Source organism: Phyllostomus discolor, chromosome 14 (assembly GCF_004126475.2).
Source record: "Phyllostomus discolor isolate MPI-MPIP mPhyDis1 chromosome 14, mPhyDis1.pri.v3, whole genome shotgun sequence".
Lineage (NCBI taxonomy): Eukaryota > Metazoa > Chordata > Mammalia > Chiroptera > Phyllostomidae > Phyllostomus > Phyllostomus discolor.
Window position 1 is genome coordinate 4,983,189 of NC_040916.2, and position 22,920 is coordinate 5,006,108.

The window sequence follows — 22,920 nt, forward strand, 5'->3', positions numbered from 1 at the left end:
GGAAGGGAAGGGAAGGGAAGGGAAGGGAAGGGAAGGGAAGGGAAGGGAAGGGAAGGGAAGGGAAGGGGGAAGGGCCCTCGGACTGAAGTCGCAGTCGCAGCAGAGGCACAAAGAGGGGGCGCTGAACAGAGGAGAGCCGGACCTGAGTGTTGCTGGGGCTCCTGGGCTGCTTTCCCAGGGCACCTACGCCACCGTCTTCAAAGGGCGCAGCAAGCTGACGGAGAACCTCGTGGCCCTAAAGGAGATCCGGCTGGAGCACGAGGAGGGGGCGCCCTGCACAGCCATCCGTGAGGGTACAGCACCCTAGGGTCCCCAACTCCTGAGCACTCCTGGGAGGAGGGGTTCATCGGCTGGAGCCCTGGCAGGAGCCTGGGGTGGAAGGCCACTGCAGGAGCGGGGACAGGGGGCTGACCTCAGGAAGGGACCCAGGTGGGCCTGTCTCCCCACAGTGTCTCTACTGAAGAACCTGAAGCATGCCAATATTGTCACCCTGCATGACCTCATCCACACGGAGCGGTCCCTCACCCTGGTGTTTGAGTACCTGGTGAGCTGGGACCTTCTTCCCCTCGTGGTGGGGGCGGGATGGCAAGGGTGATGGAGATGGGGGGTGCCCTGGGCCTTGCTCCAAAATCCGGCTCTCAGATATTTCCGGATAGGAGTGGGCCCAGGCCCAGGCCTAGGGGCAGCTCGGAGCCAGGGACCTCTCCCATTCCTGGGCTTGGGCCTTTGCCAGGGAGGGGCTTCCGGCCAGCGGTCAGGACTGGCCATGGCTGAGCCAGGCTCTGTGTTCCAGGACAGTGACCTGAAGCAGTATCTGGACCACTGCGGAAACCTCATGAGTATGCACAATGTCAAGGTGAGGGACCCCACACGTTTAGGCCCCTGTCCATCTTGGCACCCACCTGTTCTCAAGTCCAGCATGGGAACCCACTCTCACCACCAGGGACCGGCTGCTGAGGTTGCTTAGACCTTCTGTGTAGGACGGAGGGAAGGAGCGGTGCCCTTTAGAGAGGGCGGGGCCCCGTGCTGAGCGCCTTACCTGCCACACAGACGCTTACCCTCGGCCACCCCTAGCTGTGGATGCAGTATAACCCCTCCCAACTCTGAGCATCAGTTTTCCCATCTGTCAGACAAGAGCCTCGGTTACCTGCTAGGATGAGGGAGGCCTCTGGGGAAGCCCAAAAGGATGAGTGACCTCCGGTGTGTACCAGAATCAGGCACTTGCATGTGGCGGGCTTCCCGGCCCCTCGTGGCCCCTCAGCTCCCAGGCTAGAGAACCACCTGTCCCCCACCCCCCGTCCTTCCCACCTCCTCTGCACACCTGGTGCCCTCCCCTCTGGATGGACGGGGTTCCCTGGGGTGATGGGGCTGCGGTGTGGGCAAGGCAGCTCTCCAGGTCCCTCACCCCTGCCCAGTCCCTGTCCCCATCTGCGTCCCAGCCGTGGGGCAGGGGCGCAGGGTCTCCCAGATGGGACACGTTCCCACCTTTCACTGCTCCCCCTGCTCTGTCCTCCTGCTTTCCTCCAGATTTTCATGTTCCAGCTGCTCCGGGGCCTTGCCTACTGCCACCGCCGCAAGATCCTGCACCGGGACCTGAAGCCCCAGAACCTGCTCATCAACGAGAGGGGCGAGCTGAAGCTGGCTGACTTCGGTGAGGGCCGGAGCCCCCAGGGCCAGGTGGGGTCGGCCAGTCTCCTCAGAATGCGAGTGCCGTCGTGAGGAGAGGTTCAGCGACCTGTCTGTCCCTAGGGCTGGCCAGGGCCAAGTCAGTGCCCACGAAGACCTACTCCAATGAGGTGGTGACCCTGTGGTACAGGCCCCCCGACGTGCTGCTGGGGTCCACAGAGTACTCCACCCCCATTGACATGTGGTGAGTGAGTGAGTGTCATGGGACCCGGGGCAGGGGGGCCTTCCACACCACAGACTCCCTGCCGCTGCCCAAGTCCGCCTGTGAAGGGCAGCCTCGCCTCCTGGGACCAGGGGCCGTGCGGCAGCCTGTGGGACTGGCTGTTAAAGGATAAAGTCTGTGCCACATTGGGGCTTCCTGTCTCTAATCAGACCCTCCAAGCCGTGCTTGTGAAACACCCCTGGGACCTCCAGGGGGTTACGGAGGGCACAGGAGGCCCCCCCCCCCCCCCCCCCCCCCCCCCCCCCCCCCCAGTGAATATGACAGCCCTTCCCCAAGCATCAGTCCTACCAAAAGTCTTGGAAAGAATATATTCTTAAAATGAGCATGGGTATTATTTAATTGTTGTAGGATGAATTTTAAAACCGAAGCGCAGGTTTCCCAGGAGCGTCCTCTGGGAGAATGGGTTTAAGGCTTCTCTTCCGGTGGGAACGCACCACGTGGAAAACGTTTAAGAACGCCGCTTAGAGAACTGTCACAGAGTGACAGGGGAGCGGTCAGAGCGTCCTGGAGCCCGGAGACGCCCCCAGAGAGGGGCTTCAGTGGGGGGCTTGGCTGTGCTAGGAGCCCCTGCTGTCCTGGACCCGCGTGCCAGGACCTGTGGGAGCCGCCGTGGGGCAGGGCGTCGCAGTGGAGCAGCCCTCGGAAGGGTGGGTGCGAGGAGGCCCAGCCTGACGCGCCCCTGCCCCTTGCTCCCCGCAGGGGCGTGGGCTGCATTCACTACGAGATGGCCACAGGGAGGCCCCTCTTCCCCGGCTCCACAGTCAAGGAGGAGCTGCACCTCATCTTTCGACTCCTCGGTCAGTCTCCTGCGCTCCCCCAAAATGGCCACTAGGGGCGTCAGAACTCTATCTAGCCCCGGCGCATAAAGGGACTGGGAAGAGCGGCTGCACCTGTGGCCTTGGCCATTTTCTGCCTCACCCCTACGTTGCACGCCTCCCAGTCACCCTTGGCCCTGGCTCCTTACCATGCCTCCCCACCCCCTTTTGTCTCCCCAGGGACCCCTGTAGAAGAGACGTGGCCTGGCGTGATGGCCCTGTCTGAGTTCCGTGCCTATAACTTCCCTCGGTACCTCCCCCAGCCGCTCATCAGCCACGCTCCCAGGTAGCCCGCCACCCCACACCTCTCCTGCCTGCGGTCCTGGCTGCCCCGTCTCGAGGGGGCCACCCACCCCGCCCTCCCCTCCCCGCCCAGGCCAGGCCTGTGCCAGCTCCTTCCTCCTGCAGGTTGGACTCTGATGGCATCAACCTCCTGACCAGCCTTCTCCTGGTGAGTGCCCTCAGCTGGGTGCAGGAACGGGCACCAAAGACTGCTGAAGTCCTAAGACCCCACTCCGGCCCTCTGCCCACTTCTGTGCTCATGCTCTCGAGTTTGAACTGCCCCCCACCCTGCCCTCCACCCCACCCCCAGCTAGGCCCAGAGGAGCACCAGCGTCCCCGGACTCAGAGCAGGTGCACTCTGAATTCAAACCGCAGTGCAAACCCACTCACTAGCTTGAAAGCTACAGAACTTTTCTGTGCTTCGGTTTCCTCAACGGCAAAGTGGGATTAATCTTCCACATTTTATGAGATGGCAGTGAGGCTAAACTGAGGTTGGGGGACATCCTCAATGTGGGGCATGGCATGGAGGAGGCACACCACAGAGGGTGCGTGTTGGTGTTCCGTGGTGGTGTTACTATTATTAATGGTATGGTCATGGTTGCTTTAGCATCTGCATTCCTATCCCGAGAGGAGGTCACTCTCCTGAGGTCCTGTTTCTGGCTTTCTCCTGGTGGGAGGTGGGAGCCGGCACATTTGACCCCAGGGGCTTCTGGGCTTAGACTCAAGCCCCTCCATTTTGGCCCTCTAACTTGGCATAGGAGTAGCAATTCCCAAAGGGGTCCCTGTAGCCCCCCAGCCAGGACCCAACAGACCCCTGTGCTTTTCAGTATGAATCGAAGAGTCGCATATCAGCAGAGGCAGCGCTGAACCACCCCTACTTCCGGTCTCTGGGAGAGCGGGTGCACCAGCTCGAAGACAGTGAGTGTCTGGGGGAGGTTGGGGGAGGGAGCAAGGGCACCCCAGAACCAGGAAAGGTGGCGGCAGGTGTGAGTAGAGGAACTATAGCAAAAAGGCCAGAGGCCCTCCGTCTAGCTGAGCAGCCTTGGGCACATGAGTTCCCCTCCTTGGGTTCTCATTTGTGGGTAAGGGACCAAACCGTGGCTCTGAGTTTCTGCCCAAAAGGCCTAGTTAGCTGCTCCTGGCCAGTCCTAGCTGAAGGGGGTCCCCAGTCACAGGGTGCACCCAGCTCCAAGTACTCGGCGGGCGTGGGGGCCGCAGGCTTGAGGAGCAGGGCCGGCTCCACTCAGGTCTCTCCCTGCCTTCCTTCCGTCTCACTGCAGCTGCCTCCATCTTCTCCCTGAAGGAGATCCAGCTCCAGAAGGACCCAGGCTGCCGGGGCCTGGCCTTTCAGCAGCCAGGTAGGGCCCTGTGCTTCCACCACCACCCCTCACTGCAGAAGACCAAGACAGGCTGCTCCTCCCTCCAGAGGAACAGAAATGGGGCCCAGCAGCCCCTCGTGCGATGGGAAATCAGCATGGCCTCCCTTCCGGGGGCCCGTGGGGAGCAGGGAAGGGGTGGGTTTCCCTATCTCTGGCTCAGGCTTCCTCCTCTCGTGTCTCCCTCCTCAACCCCCACCCTAGACAGAACGGGGCTGCATGTAACAAAGCCCCGATGAAGGTACGTGCTCTCTCTGGTGTGTTCTCTCTGCAAGTCCTGAGCTCTCCAAGTAGCCTGCACCCCTGGAGAACTGTACTTTGTCCCTAAACCAGCTGATGGCCTTGGAAGTGCCAGGCACTTTCCATGCATCGTCTCATTGAATCCTTTGAACCCCTTGAAGTCGGTACTATTAATGCTCCCCAGTCAGTGAAACTGAGGCTGTGAATGGTTCAGACACGATTTCGTGCAGCTCCTGAGTAGCCAAGACAGGACTTGAATCCAGGACTGACCAGTTTCCAGGCATGAGCTCTTGCTTGCTCTAGCCACAGCTCTGGAGCATGCCCCTCCCCCCGGCCCAGCCTCCTCCCTGCAGTCTCCCTCTTCCCCTCTTTTCTCCAGGTCGAGGGAAGAACCGGCGACAGAGCATCTTCTGAGCTGTGCCCACCCGACTGTGGCTCTTGGGATGAGAGGTCGCACTGACCACAACTGCAGGCAGGAGGGGGCTTCTGCGGCCCTCGGAGGACAGAGAAACGAGGGCTAAGGCTGGCCCAGAAGACGTCTTGCAGCTCTGCTGGCCACAGCTGGGTCCTGACCCTGCTTCCCACATGTCTCCCCAGTGGCCTTTGCCTGGACACCAACCCCTCCATCACCTGCCCTGAGGGGAGGTGAGATGGAAGGGAGGGACCTTGGACTCCTTCCCACCCCGAAGTCCCCGGGCATCCACATGGGACCCACAGGGACAGGAGAATCCAGCTGCAGGGCCAAGCAATGTGCCCTGGACATGGGCACCCCCACGCCTCTCCCAGAGGCCCACCTGTCTCACCAGTTTGGTGGAGCCCCTTACGGGAACCTTGGAGCCCACACACCTTTCACCTTCTTCCCCTCTGAGAGCAGGAAGCAGTGTGGCACCTTTTCCAGGACCCTGGAATCCTTGGTACCAGTGTGTGTGCCAAAGCCCACCCCCCACCTGAGGAGCGGGTGTCCCTGTAGCAGCAGGGGAACAGCAGCCCGTCCCCACTCCCAGTCATCACCCCACCCTGTCCACATTCCCCCTGCTTGCCGGAGTCCCCCATGTTGCGGGACGCCCAGCTGAGTCCGGGGGCGGCCCGGCTGCACTCCTGTGCCTCCGCCGCCCCGCCCGTCTCCCTAGCCTGAATGGGACTGCCTGAAGGTGGTGGATGGTGGAGCACTCCCTGCCCTTGGAGCGCTGGCCCAGGCTCCTACCTGTCCACCCCTTCCCGAGAGCAGCTCCTGCTTATCATGTCTGAGTGCTGATAAGCCAGCCCTGGGCCAGGGTCCTGAGAACAGCACCCAGATATGCAGGGTCACCCTGACATTGGTGCCAGCTTGGCCTCATTTCTTTAGGGCTGGCGCAGCCTCCCCTGCCCCCTCCTTCCCGGCCCGTGTGGCCCTGTCCTTGTCGCACCCAGTCCTGGCACTAGCCTCTCCAAAGGGTGGTCACAAGAAGGCAGGTGTAAATGCCACGGTGACGTAGAGGACAGTGAGATGGGACAGGACAGGCTCAGATCCCGAGATCCCCACCCCGGGGGGCTGGGAGTGTGAGGGGCCGGGGCTCCTGAAGGAGGCACCCCTCGGCACCCCTTCGGAGCGTGCCTGTTGTGTCCCCAAGGGCGCTTCCACACTCGGCCGTGTCTTGAATAGCCAGGCCAGGTGGGGCCCAGGCCCAACCTGTCTGTACCGCCCTGGCCCAGGCGCACCCCTCAGCCTGAGGCGCAGCCCTGGAGGGCCTTTGCCTCCCTGGGAGCCCCCCCACCTCTCATCCAGGGTACTGTGAATGTCCTGTGACTCAGCCAAAGACAGGTGACATATTTAATTCATGTACTGAAGGGAGCAGGCATTCACATGCAGAAAAGCTGAATTTGACAGACTGATGCCAAAGATGGAGGCCTTCTCCGGGTCTCAGGATGCGGGTAGGCTTGTGTGTGTGTGTGTGTGTGTGTGTATAAAGTGCAGAGAGAGTTAGATTTGTGTGTGTGTCTCTGAACCCACCTGGGCTGTAGGAGGGGTGCCCTCCACCCTCCCTGCTGTGTTTTGGATGCTGCTTCGTTTAGGACAGGAGGTCAACTCTGGGTGTTGTGGGTGGGCGAGGAGGAGGCCCGCATCCCGCCTTGGCCCAGGCGGTGCCTGAGGCCAGGACAGTGACGACGGGGTCCGGGGAGGGTCTGCCTTCTGTCTGCTGGAACCAGCCCCTTTCTCCCCCAACCAGGTGGCTCCCTGACTTCTTGGGAGGGAGGAAGATTCAAGAGGGCTGACATAGTGGATGGCCAAGGCCAGGGCAGCAAAACTAGGTCCAATCCTCACAGTGATTCTGGGTCGTCTAGACTCCGTGTCCCCGGGGCTGCCCAGACCGCCTCTCACCCCATGTCTGCCTGCAGCCTCCTCTCACACGCGTCTCCCACAGCCCTCAGCACCCCGCTCTGTCTGCAGCTCAGCGCTCGGAGAATGTGAGGCTCCCGAGCCACTCCCGACCTCCCTGTTCAGCAGACTCACCTGGGGTGGCTGCTTTCCCGAGGAGGAAGCTAGTACTGAGAGGTGGGTGACATCTCCCAAGGCCCTGGAAGGAAAGAGCGGACAAGGACTTGATGCTGGGCCACCAGGTCAGCAGCCTAGGCCTCCTCATCCTTCTGCAGCCAGCCAGTCTCCACACTGTATGTAGGACAGTCCGCGCTCCGTGAGAGGGCAGGAGACTGGATGGGACCCGATGTTCATGAAGCTCCGTGCAATGTACCAGTCCGTGCGCAGAGGCATCTCCTGAGCCTCACGATGGTCCCATTTCTCCCCCCTTTGCAGGTGAGAACAGTGAGGTTCCCAGCCTTAAAAGACTTGTCTGGGGTCATGTAGCAAATCGGAACCCCAGGTCTGTCTGCCGTCCCAGCCCTTGGTCTTCAGGGAGGGGTGGGAGTGGAGAAGGGGGAGGTGTAGACAGAGTGGAGTCCCAGGAACCTGGGCAACCAAGGCAGGATCCGGGGCAGACCCTGCTTTGCTGGAGCACCTTGCAAGACCACCACTGAGACAGAGGCAGTGGCTGCCCGCCAGTTCACAGAGGCCCCTGCCCCTTTAAGAGTCTTCCTTGGGGGCCGCTGATCTTGCTGTCTCAGCTTCAGGCTCATGTGGACTGGGGGACTTAAGAAGTAACCTGAGTTTCTGCCCTAGAAGCCTGGGGAGCTCAGCTGGGCAGGCTTACACTATGCAGTCAGTGCTCAGAAGCCTTCAGTGGGAAAACGAAGGTTTCAGGAAGCTGAAAGGAAGCTGGAGGGGCCTGGCGGCTGGTTACCACCCACCAGGGCAGAGCTGTGAGGGCTGCCAGCGGGCTCTGTAGTGGCCACATGGCCACAACACAGGGCCTGCGGCCTGGAGCCCTCTGTTTCCTGGGCACCCCACCTCCCGCCACCCCACCATCACGTCCTGCCTCCTGGTGGCTCTTACAAACGGGCCTGCCCCATTCAGTGGGAGTCTGGGGCTCAAGTCCCCTTTAGCGAGTCATTTCCCCCTCTGGCCTCACTTTGCTGTCTGCTTATAGCACGGGTCAGGAATGCCCAGGGGCCTGACTGGCCCTTCCCTTCACCTGCCCACTGGCGGGAGCCCTGCAGTGCCTGAGGGAAGGTTCTGTTTGCAAGGGAGGCGGTGGCACCAGATCGCACGCTGGGTCCTGACCCACATCAGCTCCCACACAGATAGGACCTGGGGCCGGCTCTCCTCTGCCCCGCCCTCCTTCCCCACTTCCTGTGGGCTCGCAGTCACCCTGTCCCTACGGTCTGGTCTGAGCCCTGTGATTGGGGCTGATGCCCAACTGTTTGCTTTGTCCTGCTAGGCTACCTGGGCCAGCCAAGGGCTGGACACTGTTGCCAGACCTCCTCCCTTCCTTCTCGAAGCAGCTCGGCCCCTTTGGCCCATCTTTGCCCTGACCCCTGCTTCTAGTCTCGACCCTCCGCAGCACCCCATGGGCCCCTCTGTCTCCAAAGCAAATGGTCAGCACCTTGCATTGGTCACAGCCAGGCCCTGTGCTGGGCATCAGGACACTACGACGTATGACTCCACCCTCGCCTCCCAGCAGCAGACCCGCTGGTGGAGATGGCCTGTCTTACAGCAGACTTCCACCAAGCACGCACTGCGTGCCAGGCACTCTTAGGCCCCAAGAAGGGGGCAGTGAGCAGGACCACCATGTCTTCACACTCGGAGCTTAGAAAGACTCCACCCAGATGAGCACACGTCCATCAAGGGGTCAAGTATGATGAAGCAAAACCAAGCCGGGTCAGGGAGACACGATGGCACAGGGTGAGGGGCTTCTCTGATAAGTTCGGGGTGAGCCCTGGGGTCCCCCGAGGACAGAGTATTCGCACAGCCGCGGGCAGAGTGGCAGGCGGGCTGGCTCCTGCCTCACCTGGGGTGGCGGCTCTGCCTGGGAGATCCAGCAAAGACCCATCACCCCGATTTTCTGCTGGCAGGACCAAGCATCAGTAGTTTTTGAAAAGCTCCCCAGATCCCCCTGATGTGTGGCCAGAGTTGAGAATTCCTCAGGTGGGGTCTTGTGGGACGTGGGAGGGGTTCTGGATTTCTTTCTGAGATGGGAAGCCACTGACCTCGGTTTTTCCACACTCGAGAGGTGGACAGAAGCTGTCAGGGCCCAGCTCCAGTGACCTTGTCCCAACTCTCCCCAGACCGGACGGGCGGGGCGGAGGGCAGCTCCAATGGGACGGCAGATGCCCTTTGTCCACTGCCTTCTGCGCTCGTCGTCCTTTCCTCCTCTCCCTCCCGCCCTCCGTCTCTCCTTCTACCTGTCCCCCTTTCCCACCGTTGCTGGCTTTTCCTGCCCGCCCCTCCTTCCTCTTCTGGGAGTGGTCCTGGTCACACTGACACCCAGAGAGCAATCCTCTCACCTGCCCTCTGCCCCGAGGAAGAAGACCACAGCCTCTCCTCGCTGTCTGCCCCAAGCCTCACTCCCCAGAAGAGTTTTCTTGATGTCCAGCCTTATCCCCCTCTCCTGCGCACTGGTCCTCGTCCTAGGACGGCAGCACGAGGCATGGGTGCCGAGGCCGTGGCTGTGTGGCGGGCACGCGGCGCTGCCCTCCCGGGTGCACTCAGCCCTCCTCCTTGCCCGAAGCTTCTGGGCCAGCGCCTCATCTTCCCATCTCCTCCTGAACGCCTTTCCTCCCTCATCACTCGTCTGAGGAGCCCTGACTCCGCACCAGACGGTTCCAGGACCCAAGATGCACACAGGACAGACTCAGCCCCCTCTCAGGCACTCGGCACCTGGAGTCCCCAGGATGTGGTCTTCACTTCCTCCTGTGAGGGCGCAGTCACCTGGGGGGCAGGGAGTTGTCCACTGGGCATTCTCTTAAAATTTACCAATTTTTTGAAAAAAGCCTCAGATACAACAAAAACTCTTCATGCCATCCGTATCTTCCCGGGAGGAGGGACTGGCTGGGCACTGGGTTCCTGGGGAGGAGTCTTGCACAGCCCAGGCTCCAAAGCACACAGACCTAGATTGAGATCCCAGCTCTGCTGCCTGAAAGCTGTGTTACCTCCAGCGCGTAACTTAACCTCTCTGTGCCATGGTCTCCTTTTTAACATGATAGCGATAACACCTTTTTCACAGGATGGTAAGGATTCACACCACAGAGCGCTTGGTAAGCGGTAGCATTCACATCTCCCTGCACATGCCCGCCCCCTCCTCCACCACAGACATTCCAGCTTCGCCAGGGGAGCCAGTCCTGGCACTAAAATCGGGTCATACTTTTGCTTGTCTTGCTTTCTTTACCCTTGGTAAGATCTCCATTACAAGAACGTATTAAGTGTATTCTAACTAAATGACTCTGTGAGACTTTAAGAAGAGGACCTCTGTCCCGAGTTTTGTCTCTAGAGTTTCACATGCAGCTGGAGAAGCAGACATTGGAGGACAGTCGACAGTAAAAAGCATTGGGTCACAGGTGTCACTCAAAGTGAACCAGTTGCCTTCTGAGATAGTAAGCCCTCTGTCCCAAGGGACATCCAAGCAGGGGCTGGGAGACCACTTCATGGGAACTCTGGGGGCACGCACTGCCACTGGGAAGCCTCACCAGGCTTCAGAGGAAGGGGCCCACTTGAGGTCGGCCTGGTCTGACCATGTGCCTTGGGTCTCTACTCTGCCAGGAGGGCAGCAAGGTATGATGTGCCGGTGAGAAGTGCTGCCCAGAGAAGCCGAGAGAGATGCGGCTTCTGGGCTGGCAAGCTCCCTCCTCTTGGATTTCAAGGTGCCTGGGCCTCCTTCCCACTCTGGCTGCTCACTTGGAGGCCAGACCTCCTTGGCCTTTCAAGGCCTGGGTCTGACTAGGGTGTGGGAATGAACCAACCTGGGATCCCTAAAGCCGGAGCTGATGGCAGCGGGGGGGAGGGGGGGCTATTGTGGGGAAGAGGGGACAGGCCCAGGGGTTCGGCCCAGTTCTGTGTCATGCCTTGGGCAGATGCAAGGTCGCCCTCAGCCACCTGTGACCTACACCTCCAGGCAAGTGCTGTACTTGGCAATGAAGCTGGCTGCTCAGCTTCATGGTGCCAGAAGAGCGGGGAGGGCTGGGGTCCCTAAGCAAGGGAGGCAGTGCAGTGCAGGGTCGAAACTCAGCGGCCTCAGCATGAATCCTGGCTCCACCCCCTCCTAGTTCTGGGGCCTCATGCCTCAGTTTCCCTTCTCGAAATGAGGTGACCATAGAAGTAGTGTGGAGGTGGAGTTAACATGTGGAAAGCTCCCAGAATCTTTGGCCACATAGAAAGCACCACGTAAGCGCTGGCTGCTATGTCACCTGTCCCCCAGGTAGAAGCAGGCCTCACTCACCGGACAGGGAGAGGGCTGCTCGGGGCCCAGGGGTGGATGAAAGCCCTCCTGTCTACGGGGGCCACCTGTCCTCCCAACTGCCACCGGACTCCAGAATGTTCATGTCTCTTACCCTAACAGACGTATGTGTTAGACAAAGGACTGTGAGCTGAACAAACATTATCTAAGTTTTTTAAAAATTCAGACATTAAAAAAAAACTTCTTGGCCCAAACTACTCTGTGAAACACGAAAGATTCAGAAATAATTAAAGAGCGCTCTCCGCACAAGGAACTCAGAGTCTGCTGAGGGCCAGATAAATCCACGCCAGAAATAATAACAATAATGGCTTCCAAGTGGCCCCTTTATCTGTGTTCTCCAGATGCCCAGCGATAATCCCAGCGGTGCGAGCAGCCGGCCGGGGCTGCTCCTTTCTGCCGCCCTCCCTCCCCTCCCTCAGCCTTTGCGGGGGCCGGGGGCCGTGCGCGTCTTGCAGGCCTCGAGAGTGAGTCAGACCTCCACCCTGTAGGCTCAGTTCCCAGCTGTGAATGACATGAATTAGCCTCAAACTGAAACGTCTGATGTGCTGGGAACCTGCTGGAACCCGCCCTTCCCCGGGCCCTCCCTGCTCTTCCCCTCTGCCTCGAGCTCAGACCTCTTTGGAAGTGAGAGCCCCTTTACAGTCACGTGGTCTTATTTTTGGGTGTTTCCAAACCCTAACTGCCCACCCCTCCTTCTTCCTTCACCCCCCAGAATAGACAAAAGAATGTGGCCGCACGCCGCAAGCAGCTCCTAGACACCTCACTGATCGTCCCACTGCTGACTCCAAGGGGCAATGCTCTCCCAACAAGGCGCCCAGGGCCTTGGCGCCCAGCCCTGACTGTCCCTCCCTCCAGCTCCGTGTCTGAGCACCCACTGCACACTCTCTACTCTTCCACCAGACCAAGGTCCCACCTGTCCCTGAAGGTGCTTCCTCCCTCGAGCCTTTGCACCTCCATCTGTGCATGCTCCCTCTGCAGCCCCAGCTCAGTCAGACCCACTGGGCCTTGGCTGGGTGCTTTCTCCTTGCTGGTCCTCAGGGCCGCTGTGTCTACAGTGAATGGGGGCCGTGGATGACCTTAGAGTGTCCTCCCTGCTCCCAGTTTTACATAAACTGGTCTCTTCCCACTCCAGCATTTTGTAGGAGCCATTTTCCTCTTCTTTGAAGCATGCCTCAAACTCTCCTCCTTCAAGACGCCTTTCTCGATCAACTGCATGAACACTACGGGCTCGGTTCTATTGGCACAAAGCAGGCCTACACTGATGCCGATGCAAGAGGCTCCTGAAGGCCTTAGCCCCTCATAACCTCCATCGCCCACATAGACGCAACCTAAGTAAAAAGTCTGAGTTCTAGGTAAGACCTCGAACACCCCCCACCCCAGCCCTCCTCCCACGCCTGGCAAGCTAGAAACTCCAGCAGTCTGCAGTCCACACTCAAGCTTCGCACCGTCTGTCGGCTCTCTGTCCTGGTCTGGGCTGTGCGCTGCCCGGGCTGAAGAGTGCCCTGCTATTCTGGGCGTGCGCTCCCTCAGGTGGGCCGCCCCACCCCCCAGTCGCTTTGTTAGTAATGACACCAGTCAGTGACCCAGTGATTCCTTTATAAATGTGGAGGCACTTTCAGGCACAGTAGCCCATTTTGTTCTGAAAACATCCTGTGAGGCTGACCGGGCTGGTACAAATACACAATTCATGGATGTGGAGACGGAGGCCCTAGGAGACCGAGCACCTTTGCACATGGGCAGTGAAGTGACAAAGCCGGTGTCCCACCAGATCCGCCTGCCTGCCTCGCCGCGCTCTGAACTGCTTTGTCTGCCAGCTCAGATTTTAACTCGTTCCAGGGTCAGGGCTGTTGAGCAGTGGTCCTGGGCCGGCAGCCGAGCCAGAATAAGCAGATCTGACTTCTAATCTGACTCACCCAGCTGGTTCAGTTGTAGCCAAGCTGGGGAAATTTGGTCACATTCCCACCTCTCCCCTCCCCCTCATCCACAGCTGCTCTCCCTGCCACCTCCAGCTCCGGGAGCCCCAGGGTAGGGGCCGGGTGGGGTCCCAGGAGGATGTGAGCCCATGGGTGGGTGGGATGTTTTTCCTACTCAGCATTGTTCTGCCCTTCCCATTGTGTGGGCTGAGAGCAGGACGTCACCAAGTCGCCTGGCAGGCTTTCATCAGAGCTGGGGAACATTTCCGGAGGGAGCTGACCTGTTATGAATGGCTGAAGCTTTTCCAACGCTTTAGCATTCCCCTGGATCAGCCAGACTGGGGGAGTCAAGGAGAGGAAGGACTCGGAGACGGCCCACTCCTGGCAGCAGCTACAAGGCCAAGGGTCCCAGGGACCTCAGCAGACCCGTAGTTTGCCAAGAGGCCTTTCGCTTCGGCATGAGGGGCTTGGGAAGGCAGACTGGAGGGGAAATGGGGCGTGGGAGTGGGAAAGGGCTGGTGGATGAAGGGCTTGGCTAGCGGGCATTGAGTCAAAATTGGTATTTTGTTTACAACCTCTGACCCCAGCTTGAAATCGCGTGCACCTAAGGATGGGAATGGACCTAGTTATCTTTGAAAAGCTTCATGGAGCTCTCCCCAGAGGAAGTGCAAGGTCAGAATTGCTTTAAAGCAGCTCAGTGTTTGCTGTGGGGTGAGTAACGCTCCATGTTCTCAACCCACAGCTCTTCCTTCCCCAGGACGGTGTTTCTTCAGGGGCCCTCTTCTGACCGCCAGCTGGGCGTGCCTCCAGCGTGGTTCCCAGGTGCCACGTGCATCCGTTTTCTCCTGGTTTCATTTAATGCCCACAGCAAGACCAACAGTCAGCTATAGCCCTCCCCCCCAATTCTTGCAGATGAGGACACTGGGTCTCCAGACCATACAGCTACTTTTGTGGCAGATCTGGGATTTGAACCCAGGTCTGTGACACTCCAAAGTCCGTGGTGTGCAGCAGGATTCCTCAGACGTTCACGTGCATCAGAATTGGCTGGGATGCTGGCTGAGAATGCAGATCTCTGGGCCATGTCCCCTGTCTCCCATTTTAGTTCAGTTAATCAGGGTGGGGACAAGTAACGGGTGACTCTGAAGCAGTGGGCCACGGGGGAGGAAGTCTGCCTTGGGGCCTGGCTCTGTTCTATGACTTAGGCCTAAAGAACAGCATCCAGGTCTGAAACACAGGGGGAGCCCCAGGCCCCTGCCAAGACCTCGAGAGGTGGCCCTGTCCCCTCACTCATCCCTCGGAATGGATGAAGCGAGTGGACCCCAGGAGCAGCAGCCTGGAACCTCTAAAGGCAAAGAACCAGTCCACAGCTTAGAAAAGTCTCCCATTGTCCTCTTAACATTTTTAGCCCACAAGAGGGGAACCAGAGCAAACAAATCAGGGATAAAGGGGCCCTCATTTCACCCCTCAGGGGTTTACGGACCACCACCATGGGAAGGGGCTTGGGAGACACCTCTGAGACCTGGAGACGATGAGCAGAGCAGGCTTCTTAGAGCTGGGTGCATCAGGAACCCCTTGCTGCGGAATTACTTGGGGTTTGCTAAGAAGGCGGAGTCCTGGGCCCCACCTCCACGGTCTGAAACTCTATGGGAATCTGCATTAAATGCACTCCCCAGGCGATTCTGAGGCAAGTAGAGGTTTTCAGTTCTGGAAGAAAAGGAACTCGTGAGGCCCAAGCACCAGAGCTGTGGCATTGGCAGGAGAGCCAGGTGCGGCTGTGGACTGGTGGGAGGTATGCCACTCTCAGTGTGCAGGATTCTGGGTTTAAAGCCTTGCTTGGCCACTCTGAGGTCCTGGGCACACGGCCACCTCCCTGAGCTCAATTCCTCGCAGGCCTAAAGAGGATAATCTGGTCCACATCACCACACGGCTGGGAAGACCCAGTGAGCACGCAGTAGGTGCTGCTCAGCCAGCACCAGGTGTGTGGTGAAAGGAGCTTATTCAGTGTCTTGAGGTGATGCCAACAGAGGGCTCCCAGCAACCCCCAGCGGACGCTGACCCACGTCGCTTTGCTGGGGAGCCAAAGGCTCATTGGACGTGGGGGGTCAGAACTCAGAATCAGGACTCTGGACTAGATGGAGTGGCCTGGGACCCCCTCTGAGGGCCAGGGGTCAGGCTGAGGCCTGAAGGTCAGGTCTGGAGGGCTGCCTCTACCCCTTCACTCCCCTGTCCATCCACACCCAAGGCCCTCGACTTCACTCCAGAAGGCCACACCAAAAGCAGGGGCTCTGCTGGGTCAGCTCTGGGCTCCCCCAACCTACCCTCTCTGTTTCTCACCCTGTTCCCTGGAGTTGCCTCTGCTGAGCTGGGGCATCTAACCAGTCCTGCTCTCCTCCTTTCCTCCCTCCGCCCTGGGACGGCCCCGAGGACCTGTTTCCTTCCTTGCCCTCATGCCCTCTTTAGAGGCTCCTTTGCCCCTCTGCACCTTAAGAAGCCCACAGGCACCCTCAGGCCAACTGCCAGCTCACTTGTGGGGATAAACCAACTTTCACCCAGCAGGTGGAGTGGGCGCGCACAGTGAGGCACCAGGAAGAGGTGCAGCCGGACTGGGAGAGGGCCTCCCCTCTGGCAGTGCAGCCTGAAGGTTAAGAGCACAGGCTTCGGAGCCAGAAGGTTCAAGTCTTGGCCAGGCCGTTCACTGGGGCCACCTATGTCACCTCTCTGTGCCCCCATTTCCTGTTGTGTAAAATACAGATGTAATAACCATGCCCACTTCCCTCACGTGGGGAAAGCACTCGGAAATGCCTGGCACACATTAGACACTCAGTACGTGTTAGCCATATTGCTTATTGATGCCAGGATTTTTGAACATGGGAGATTTTTTTATGGTCTGACTTCATAGGTCTGCCTGTGTGTGCTCCTGGGGCCGTGCACCCGCCACATCCAAGCTCAGCTCTGGCTGCTCTCCCTTGGACGTGATGCTGTGCATGGAGCTGTGTCTCAGTTCCCAGGCAGGATTTATTCTCCTGGTAAATCTCCTTGAGAATAAGGATGAGGATGAGAGCCTCAGAGGCCGGATTAGGGGACCACACGAGCATCTCTTAAGCCAGGACCTAGAGGGCTGGGGAAAGAGGGTGACATCTGCTCCGCTCTGCCACTTCCTCTAAGCGCAGCTCCCACGTGGACTGGGGGCAGCTTGTGAACCACTGGTTCTCCTCGAGCTGAGCACTGGGGAGAGGGGGGTCCTCTGACAGCTGTGCTCTTCTGCAGGAATCTGGGAGGAGGCGGGGAACACACTCAAATCCTCCAGGGAAAGGGGACAGATGGTGGGGTCTGCTTTAGTCACTCCTGCACCATCTCTTCCCCTCCCAGCTACCTGCCCTCTGGATAGGGGCAGGCAGGAGGACAGGAAGACTCCTGGGGGTGGGGCTTGGGGGGGATGTGGAAGTCTCTGGGGCAAATGTCACCTCATCTCCCAGCCCCACTTGCTCCAACCAATGTGAAGAAAGCCTCCTCTCCTTCCCTTCTCCCTTGGCCAGACCGGCCACCCTGGGAGAGCCCTGTCCTCTCAAGCTGGACCACTGGGGTTGGTCCAGGACCGTTACTGGTTCAGAAGGTGTAATGCTCTGCAGAATGCCGCTAGGTAGAGGGCCTTGCCATGGGGCACACAGGACTGCAGCCAGGCCAGGCACACACACACAGAGGTCACACCCCAGAAACTCACACCAGCAGAAAGGGGACACCCAAGTGAAGTGAGGACCGTGGCCAGCAGTAACTGTAGCATCTCCAGCTCGCAGAGGCAGGAGAAAGCAGCCAGAGGACCATGGGGCCGCACATCCCGGAGTTCACCTTGAGTCAGGGCTGGGCTACACCTGGAAACTCAGTGATTCATAAGACAAGGGCCACACACATGAGGAATCCAGTCCTGGGGAGAACGTCGTTACCTGGGCACAAAGGAGGGAGCCACTGATTCTATCTGGGAGGGGACATTTGAGCCGGACAGTGCAGGCCGGGTCCCATTTCCGCAGGCCAGGGGAGAACAGCCAAGAGGCCTTGTTCAGGAGTCACGAATCCTCCCGTGGGGGCAGCAGGGATGATAGAAGAGGAGGGAAACGCAGACGGAGGCCTCACATTAGAGGGGCTGGCCGTGTCCCTTGGACAGAGGGAGGAGGCAGCAGGCAGGGTTCTCTCCTGATTTTCAGAAGCCATATATCCCTATCACAAAAAATTGGGGGCGAAACAGAAAAGGGGTAAAAAAGAAACTCAAAATCACTCATATACCAACTACCCAGAAATGACCACAGTGAACATTTTGCTGTTTTCCTTTCAGATCCTTTTTATAAAGAGACCTTTATAAAGAGCACATATGACAAATGCAATATGTAATGTACGGGCATAATAATATAGCAAACTCATCTTTCATATTTAAAGATCACGTTATAGTAGATCTTATTACGCATTCAGGGAATATATAGATTGACATTTGTGCAAGTTATTTTACAGGGATGGGCAAAAGCAGGCCTACAGTTGTGAGTATGTGACAGACTTTACTCTTGTGTTATTTATTAATTACTATGTTATTTATTTGTATCACAACTGTAAATCTACTTTGGCCTGCCCCTGTATAATAACTTAGCATAATAAATGTGCTTTTAAAAAAAAACTAAATTGAGATGTTGCAAAGGGAGAGTTTTACATTTTATTTATTTACGCATTTTTATTAGACAATACATTCATGTGCTCCATAATTCAAAAGGCACAAGAGTGTATCTAGTGAAAATGTCTCCCACCACCTAGTTCCCTCCTTAGACTCAATGAGTATTGCTGGGACCTTCTGGGAGTTTTATGCACAGACAAGAAGATAAACACATTAGTTTCTCCCCCTTTATGCAAACACTACACAAATATTAGCCACTCATTCTACATCCTGCAGTTTTTACTTAGTATATCTTACATACTGTTTCCTATCAATATATAGTTTTCTCATTTTTATGGCTACATAATCTCTCATTCTGTGGATGTACTGTGACTTATTTAGCAAGTCTCTTCTAACGGTTGGGTTTCTACGCTGTGTTGCTTGGTACAAGCGCTGGAATAAGTCACTGTGTACCTGTCATTGTGCACAAGTTCCACTCTAGCTGCAGGAGAACTTCCTGGAAGCGCAACTGCAGGTCAAAGGGCAGAAGCAGCTATAGTTTTGATGGACATTGCTAAACAACCCTCTGTAGAGGTGATACTAATTGTTTTTTTTTAAGATTGTATTTATTCCTTTATTCTTAGAGAGAGGGGAAGGGAGGGAGAAAGAAAGGGAGAGAAACATTGATCAGCTGCTTCTCATACACACCCCGACTAGGAACCAGGCCCACAACCCAGGCATGTGCTCTGATTGGGAATCGAACCAGCAACCTTTTGCTTTGCAGGAAAATACCCAACCCAACAGAGCCACACTGGCCAGGGTGATACTAATTGCTTTAAATTATCCCTCTCTTGACATAAATGAGGGTTAAATTCAGGTCTGAATTCAGAGTGTAAGGAGACTGGATTAGAGGGGAGCAGGCAGGGAGTGAGGAGGCTGCTGCAAGCATACAGAAGGAACGGCCTGGAATTAAATGAGGGGTCAGAAGCACGACACAGAGGCAGTGCGTGGGGCTGCAGCCATAGCTTCAGGAAAGCGCTGGACGTAAAATCAACAGGACAGACACCAAGGGCGTTTGGATGGGAGAGGGCCAAGGTCTCCCATGGGGCGACTGGGTGGATGAGGAAGCTGTGTCTGAAGTGCAGAGACGGTGAAGCAAAAGCAGCTGGAGAGCAAGGAGTCCCCCAGATTTCCGGGGCCTCTGCTCCCCGACCTGTAGGGGCTTATTATAAGGCTGAAACTCTTAACTGGGTTCATTCTCCTACATCAAGGAGAATGACCTTCACTCTGAAAAAGTTAAGTCACGTGAAGAGGAAATTGAAGATTTCTTTTTAAAGATGAGACTATTGGCCACATGTGTTTGCCATTTCTCCATCTGTGATCCCACTAAAGTGATAATTAAGCAATAAAGAAAAGTACATTTGCCTAAGGGCGAGGAGAACAGGAGGGAGGCCACGGCAGAGAACCATTCTCAGCAAGCATACAGGAGCTGGGGACCAGAGAAGAGGGTGGCCACTGTAGGAGGAGGGGCCACGGAACCGCGGCATCAGTGAAAGGTGTTCAGAGGCAGGAGGATCGGAGAACGGTTCTGAGAGATGGACAGCAGTGTGTCTGGGATGGGTGGGGGGAGTACAAAGAAAACAGAAGGGAACACATTCTCAAATGAAATGACAAAATGATTGTCCAACGCTAGCGGGCAGAATGTTCAAGTGAAAAAGGGACACCGAGAACCCGACACCAGGAATGAAGAAAGGCACCACCATGGCGAAACTTCAGAATAGCAAAGATAAAGACAAGACTCGGAAAACATCCTCAGAGGGAAGAAATGTTTAACTCTAAAAATATAATCATCGTGGGGTCTGGGGAAGGGGCAGCAGGTGTCCTGTCCGGCTGCGAAGGTGGCAAGAAGGTGCCCCTGAAGTGGCCCAAGAAGCAGGCCAAGGAGGTGGATGAGAGAAGGCGAGCAGGCAGGGGAAACTGGAAGGCCGGCCAAGAGGCCCCCCGGGCATAGATGGAATTAAGAACCTGGCAAAAAGTGAGCCGTTGCGTGTGCCCGGGGCAGTGGCGATCCTTAATTCCATCCCTGTTTGAACATCCGGGATCCGGTCATAACGTCTTATGTCAGCTATAGCTGCCAGTCAGTGTTGTCTTGGAGTCTGTCATACATTTAAGAGCAAACTTTTGTAAATCGCCCTCACCATCATTGTCCTCATCCTGCAGTGGCTCATCTCTTTAGTTCTTCTCACTCAGCCATTTCGACCTTTGCTCAGAGGTCAGTGAGCCCAGCCCAGCATCCTGTTCCAGTGCATCCTTCAGTCTCTGCTCCAGCCCGAACTCGGTGCCTCCTGTAGTTAAACCAACTCACTTGAAAAAATAAAACAATACATCAATCAATAAATAATCAAACTGGCCTTGGTATTCTCACAATGCCTTCTTCAACATGTTGTGAAAAAGAGCAATTTTCAACCAAGAAGTCTAGACCCATCCGAATTACCATTCAAGTATGAGGACAGAGCTGTGACACTTCCTGAAAGGAAGGACTCAGAAAACCTGCATGCCACACACTCCTTCTTAAGAAATTACTTGACCATGTGATCAGCAAAATAACAGAGTAAACAAAGAAGAAAAGGAGAAGGAGGGAGGAGAAAACATACCAAAGTACAGTGGGACCAGCCCAGGGCACCAGCAAGAGGAAGAAATCCTAGGCTGATGACAACCTGGCAGAAAAGCAACATCCAAACGAAAGCACGAGGGAGAACGCCCCGTGTGCGAGGTCCCTGGGGAAACCGGGGCCTCGTGAGCAGAGTACTCGAAATGCTGAAAACACTCTGGGGGGAATGGTCACGGCAAGTAAGGAGAAGAGAAAGAAGGAGGGGACAAAGAAAACGTACTTTGAAACTATAAAACCTAAATCAGGTAAAAGAAGGAAATGTCATCAGACTTTGCTGGCTCTGCCATAAACAATGTTTACACTGTCACAGATGTAAACACTGTTGACCGGATGTAAACTTTTAGAACCAACCCATAGGTAAAACACGGGACTCTCAACTATGATTAGAAGATGAGAATGTAAATACTGTTGACACTGAGCATTTAAAGTAGGTGTTCAGGAGGCGGAAGTTGGGGAGGAGTGGTGACATCCTTACCCTTCAAAGCAGTGAGTGGAACTGTGGTTGGTAGCTGGTGGGATGAGGACTAAAGATACACACGTGTCACTTAAAGCAACAGAGGCAGGCAGCAGATTTGTTTCATCTCGGGGAAACTAAATGAAAATAGCTGTGCGACCATGTTGGGAGTAGGGGAGGGGAGGGTTGTTTGGGTGACATATGTGCATTAAATCCTTATCTTTCATAGTTCTAGATCCATAGAGGATGTTTAAAATGGAGACATTTAGAAAGAGCAGCAGCAGCATATTATTTGGAGAGATGGGAGTATCCTCCCAGAATGAGACGCAAAAGGAGTTAGAGGCACGGGTCTCCCAGGAGCAGGACTGGACCTGGACAGGGCAGGGAGCGGGGGGCAGGTCGTGAGGCGGGACAGTTCATGGCAGGCGCTTCTGTTTGGCTTCATTTTTAACCAAGTGCGCAAGTCACTTGGGTGTAAAAATCTAAGTGTGTCACCCAATAGAGAAGAAGATAGATGTGTGAGAGCATGTGTGATGAGTTCTGGGGGTCAGATTCAGAGGAGTAAGAATCTACGTGCAGTCAGGACTGAACTACCTGCAGGCAGGACTGAAAACCACCCGGATAAATGATGAGGACACTGGAGAAGAGAAAACGTTCTGATTTTCACAGAGACAGAAGGTATTTTTGGAAACTATAGACCAAGCAGCTCAATATAGAATCCTGGCAAAATTCTAGTGCAGATTATTAAACAGATGGCTTGGGAATGCTTTGTGATTTATTTATATATTTATACTTTGCCTCATTGCAAAAAGAAGGATTTGCAGTGGCTTACAGAGATACATACAATACAGTGAGATTTTTAAAAAATTTAATGAGAAAAGATTATCAAAAAGTGAAATAGAGTTACCACATGACCCAGCAAACCCACCCATTAGGTACAACACCCAAGGGAACTGAAACGTGTTCACACAGACACTCACACAGGACGGTTCCTAGTGGCATTACTCATGACAGCCAAAAAGTGGAGACCTGGAGGTGCATTGACTGATGAACGGATAAACAAAGGTGGTTCATCGATACCATGGAATGTTGTTCAGCCATAAAAAGGAAGTACAGGTACCTGCTATGACATGGATGTACCTTGAAAACATTATGCTGAGTGAATGAACCCAGACACAAAAGGCCACTTACTATATGATCCAATTTATATGAAAAGTCCAGAACAGGCACACCCACAGGCTCAGGGAGCAGGCCACTGCTGTGGAAGGCTGGAGGGAGGCGGGAGTGACAGTGACTGCTAACGGGTATAGCATTTCCTCTCGGGGGGATGAAAGTGTTCCGGAGTCAGGTAGTTGATGATGATCACACCTGGTGACTACTAAAAACCACTGACTCATACCCTTTAAAAGAGTAAATTTTGATCCAGCTGGTGCAGCTCAGTGGATTGAGTTCGGACCTGCAAACCAAAGGGTCACCGGTTTGATTCCCAGTCAGGGCACATGCCTGGGTTTCGGGCCGGGTCCCCGATGGGGCAGTGCAGGGGGCAACCACACCTTGGTGTTTCTCTCCCTGTCTTCCTCCCTCGCTTCCCCCCTCTCTAAAAGTAAATAATAAAATTTAAAAAATAATGAGAGTGAATTTTATAGTATGTAAATTATGTCTCAATGTAAAAGCATTGTTAAGGGAAAAAAAGGAAAGGAGGGTGAGAAGAAATGGACAGAAAATACAGAGGAATCAAGTCAGTACACAATGCAAATATCACAAAATTCTACATAGGTGATAAAGGTGGACTGTGACTGTGGC

General features: G+C 55.9%; 1 protein-coding gene across 4 annotated transcripts in view; it reads left to right on the forward strand.

Moving 5' to 3' along the window:
- The window catches only part of CDK18 (cyclin dependent kinase 18), a 30,636-nt gene extending 18,941 nt beyond the window's left edge, over positions 1-11,695 (forward strand). For all 4 annotated transcript variants that reach the window (XM_028530653.2, XM_036015998.1, XM_036016000.1 and 1 more), the window contains 11 exons: positions 179-293; positions 450-544; positions 794-856; positions 1,528-1,651; positions 1,750-1,870; positions 2,609-2,706; positions 2,905-3,010; positions 3,133-3,175; positions 3,834-3,924; positions 4,287-4,364; positions 5,002-11,695. In XM_028530653.2, coding sequence (XP_028386454.1) covers positions 179-293; positions 450-544; positions 794-856; positions 1,528-1,651; positions 1,750-1,870; positions 2,609-2,706; positions 2,905-3,010; positions 3,133-3,175; positions 3,834-3,924; positions 4,287-4,364; positions 5,002-5,036 — 969 coding nt within the window. In that variant the 3' untranslated portion in view covers positions 5,037-11,695. The remainder of the gene's footprint in view (positions 1-178; positions 294-449; positions 545-793; positions 857-1,527; positions 1,652-1,749; positions 1,871-2,608; positions 2,707-2,904; positions 3,011-3,132; positions 3,176-3,833; positions 3,925-4,286; positions 4,365-5,001) is intronic.
- The last annotated feature ends 11,225 nt before the right edge of the window (positions 11,696-22,920 follow it).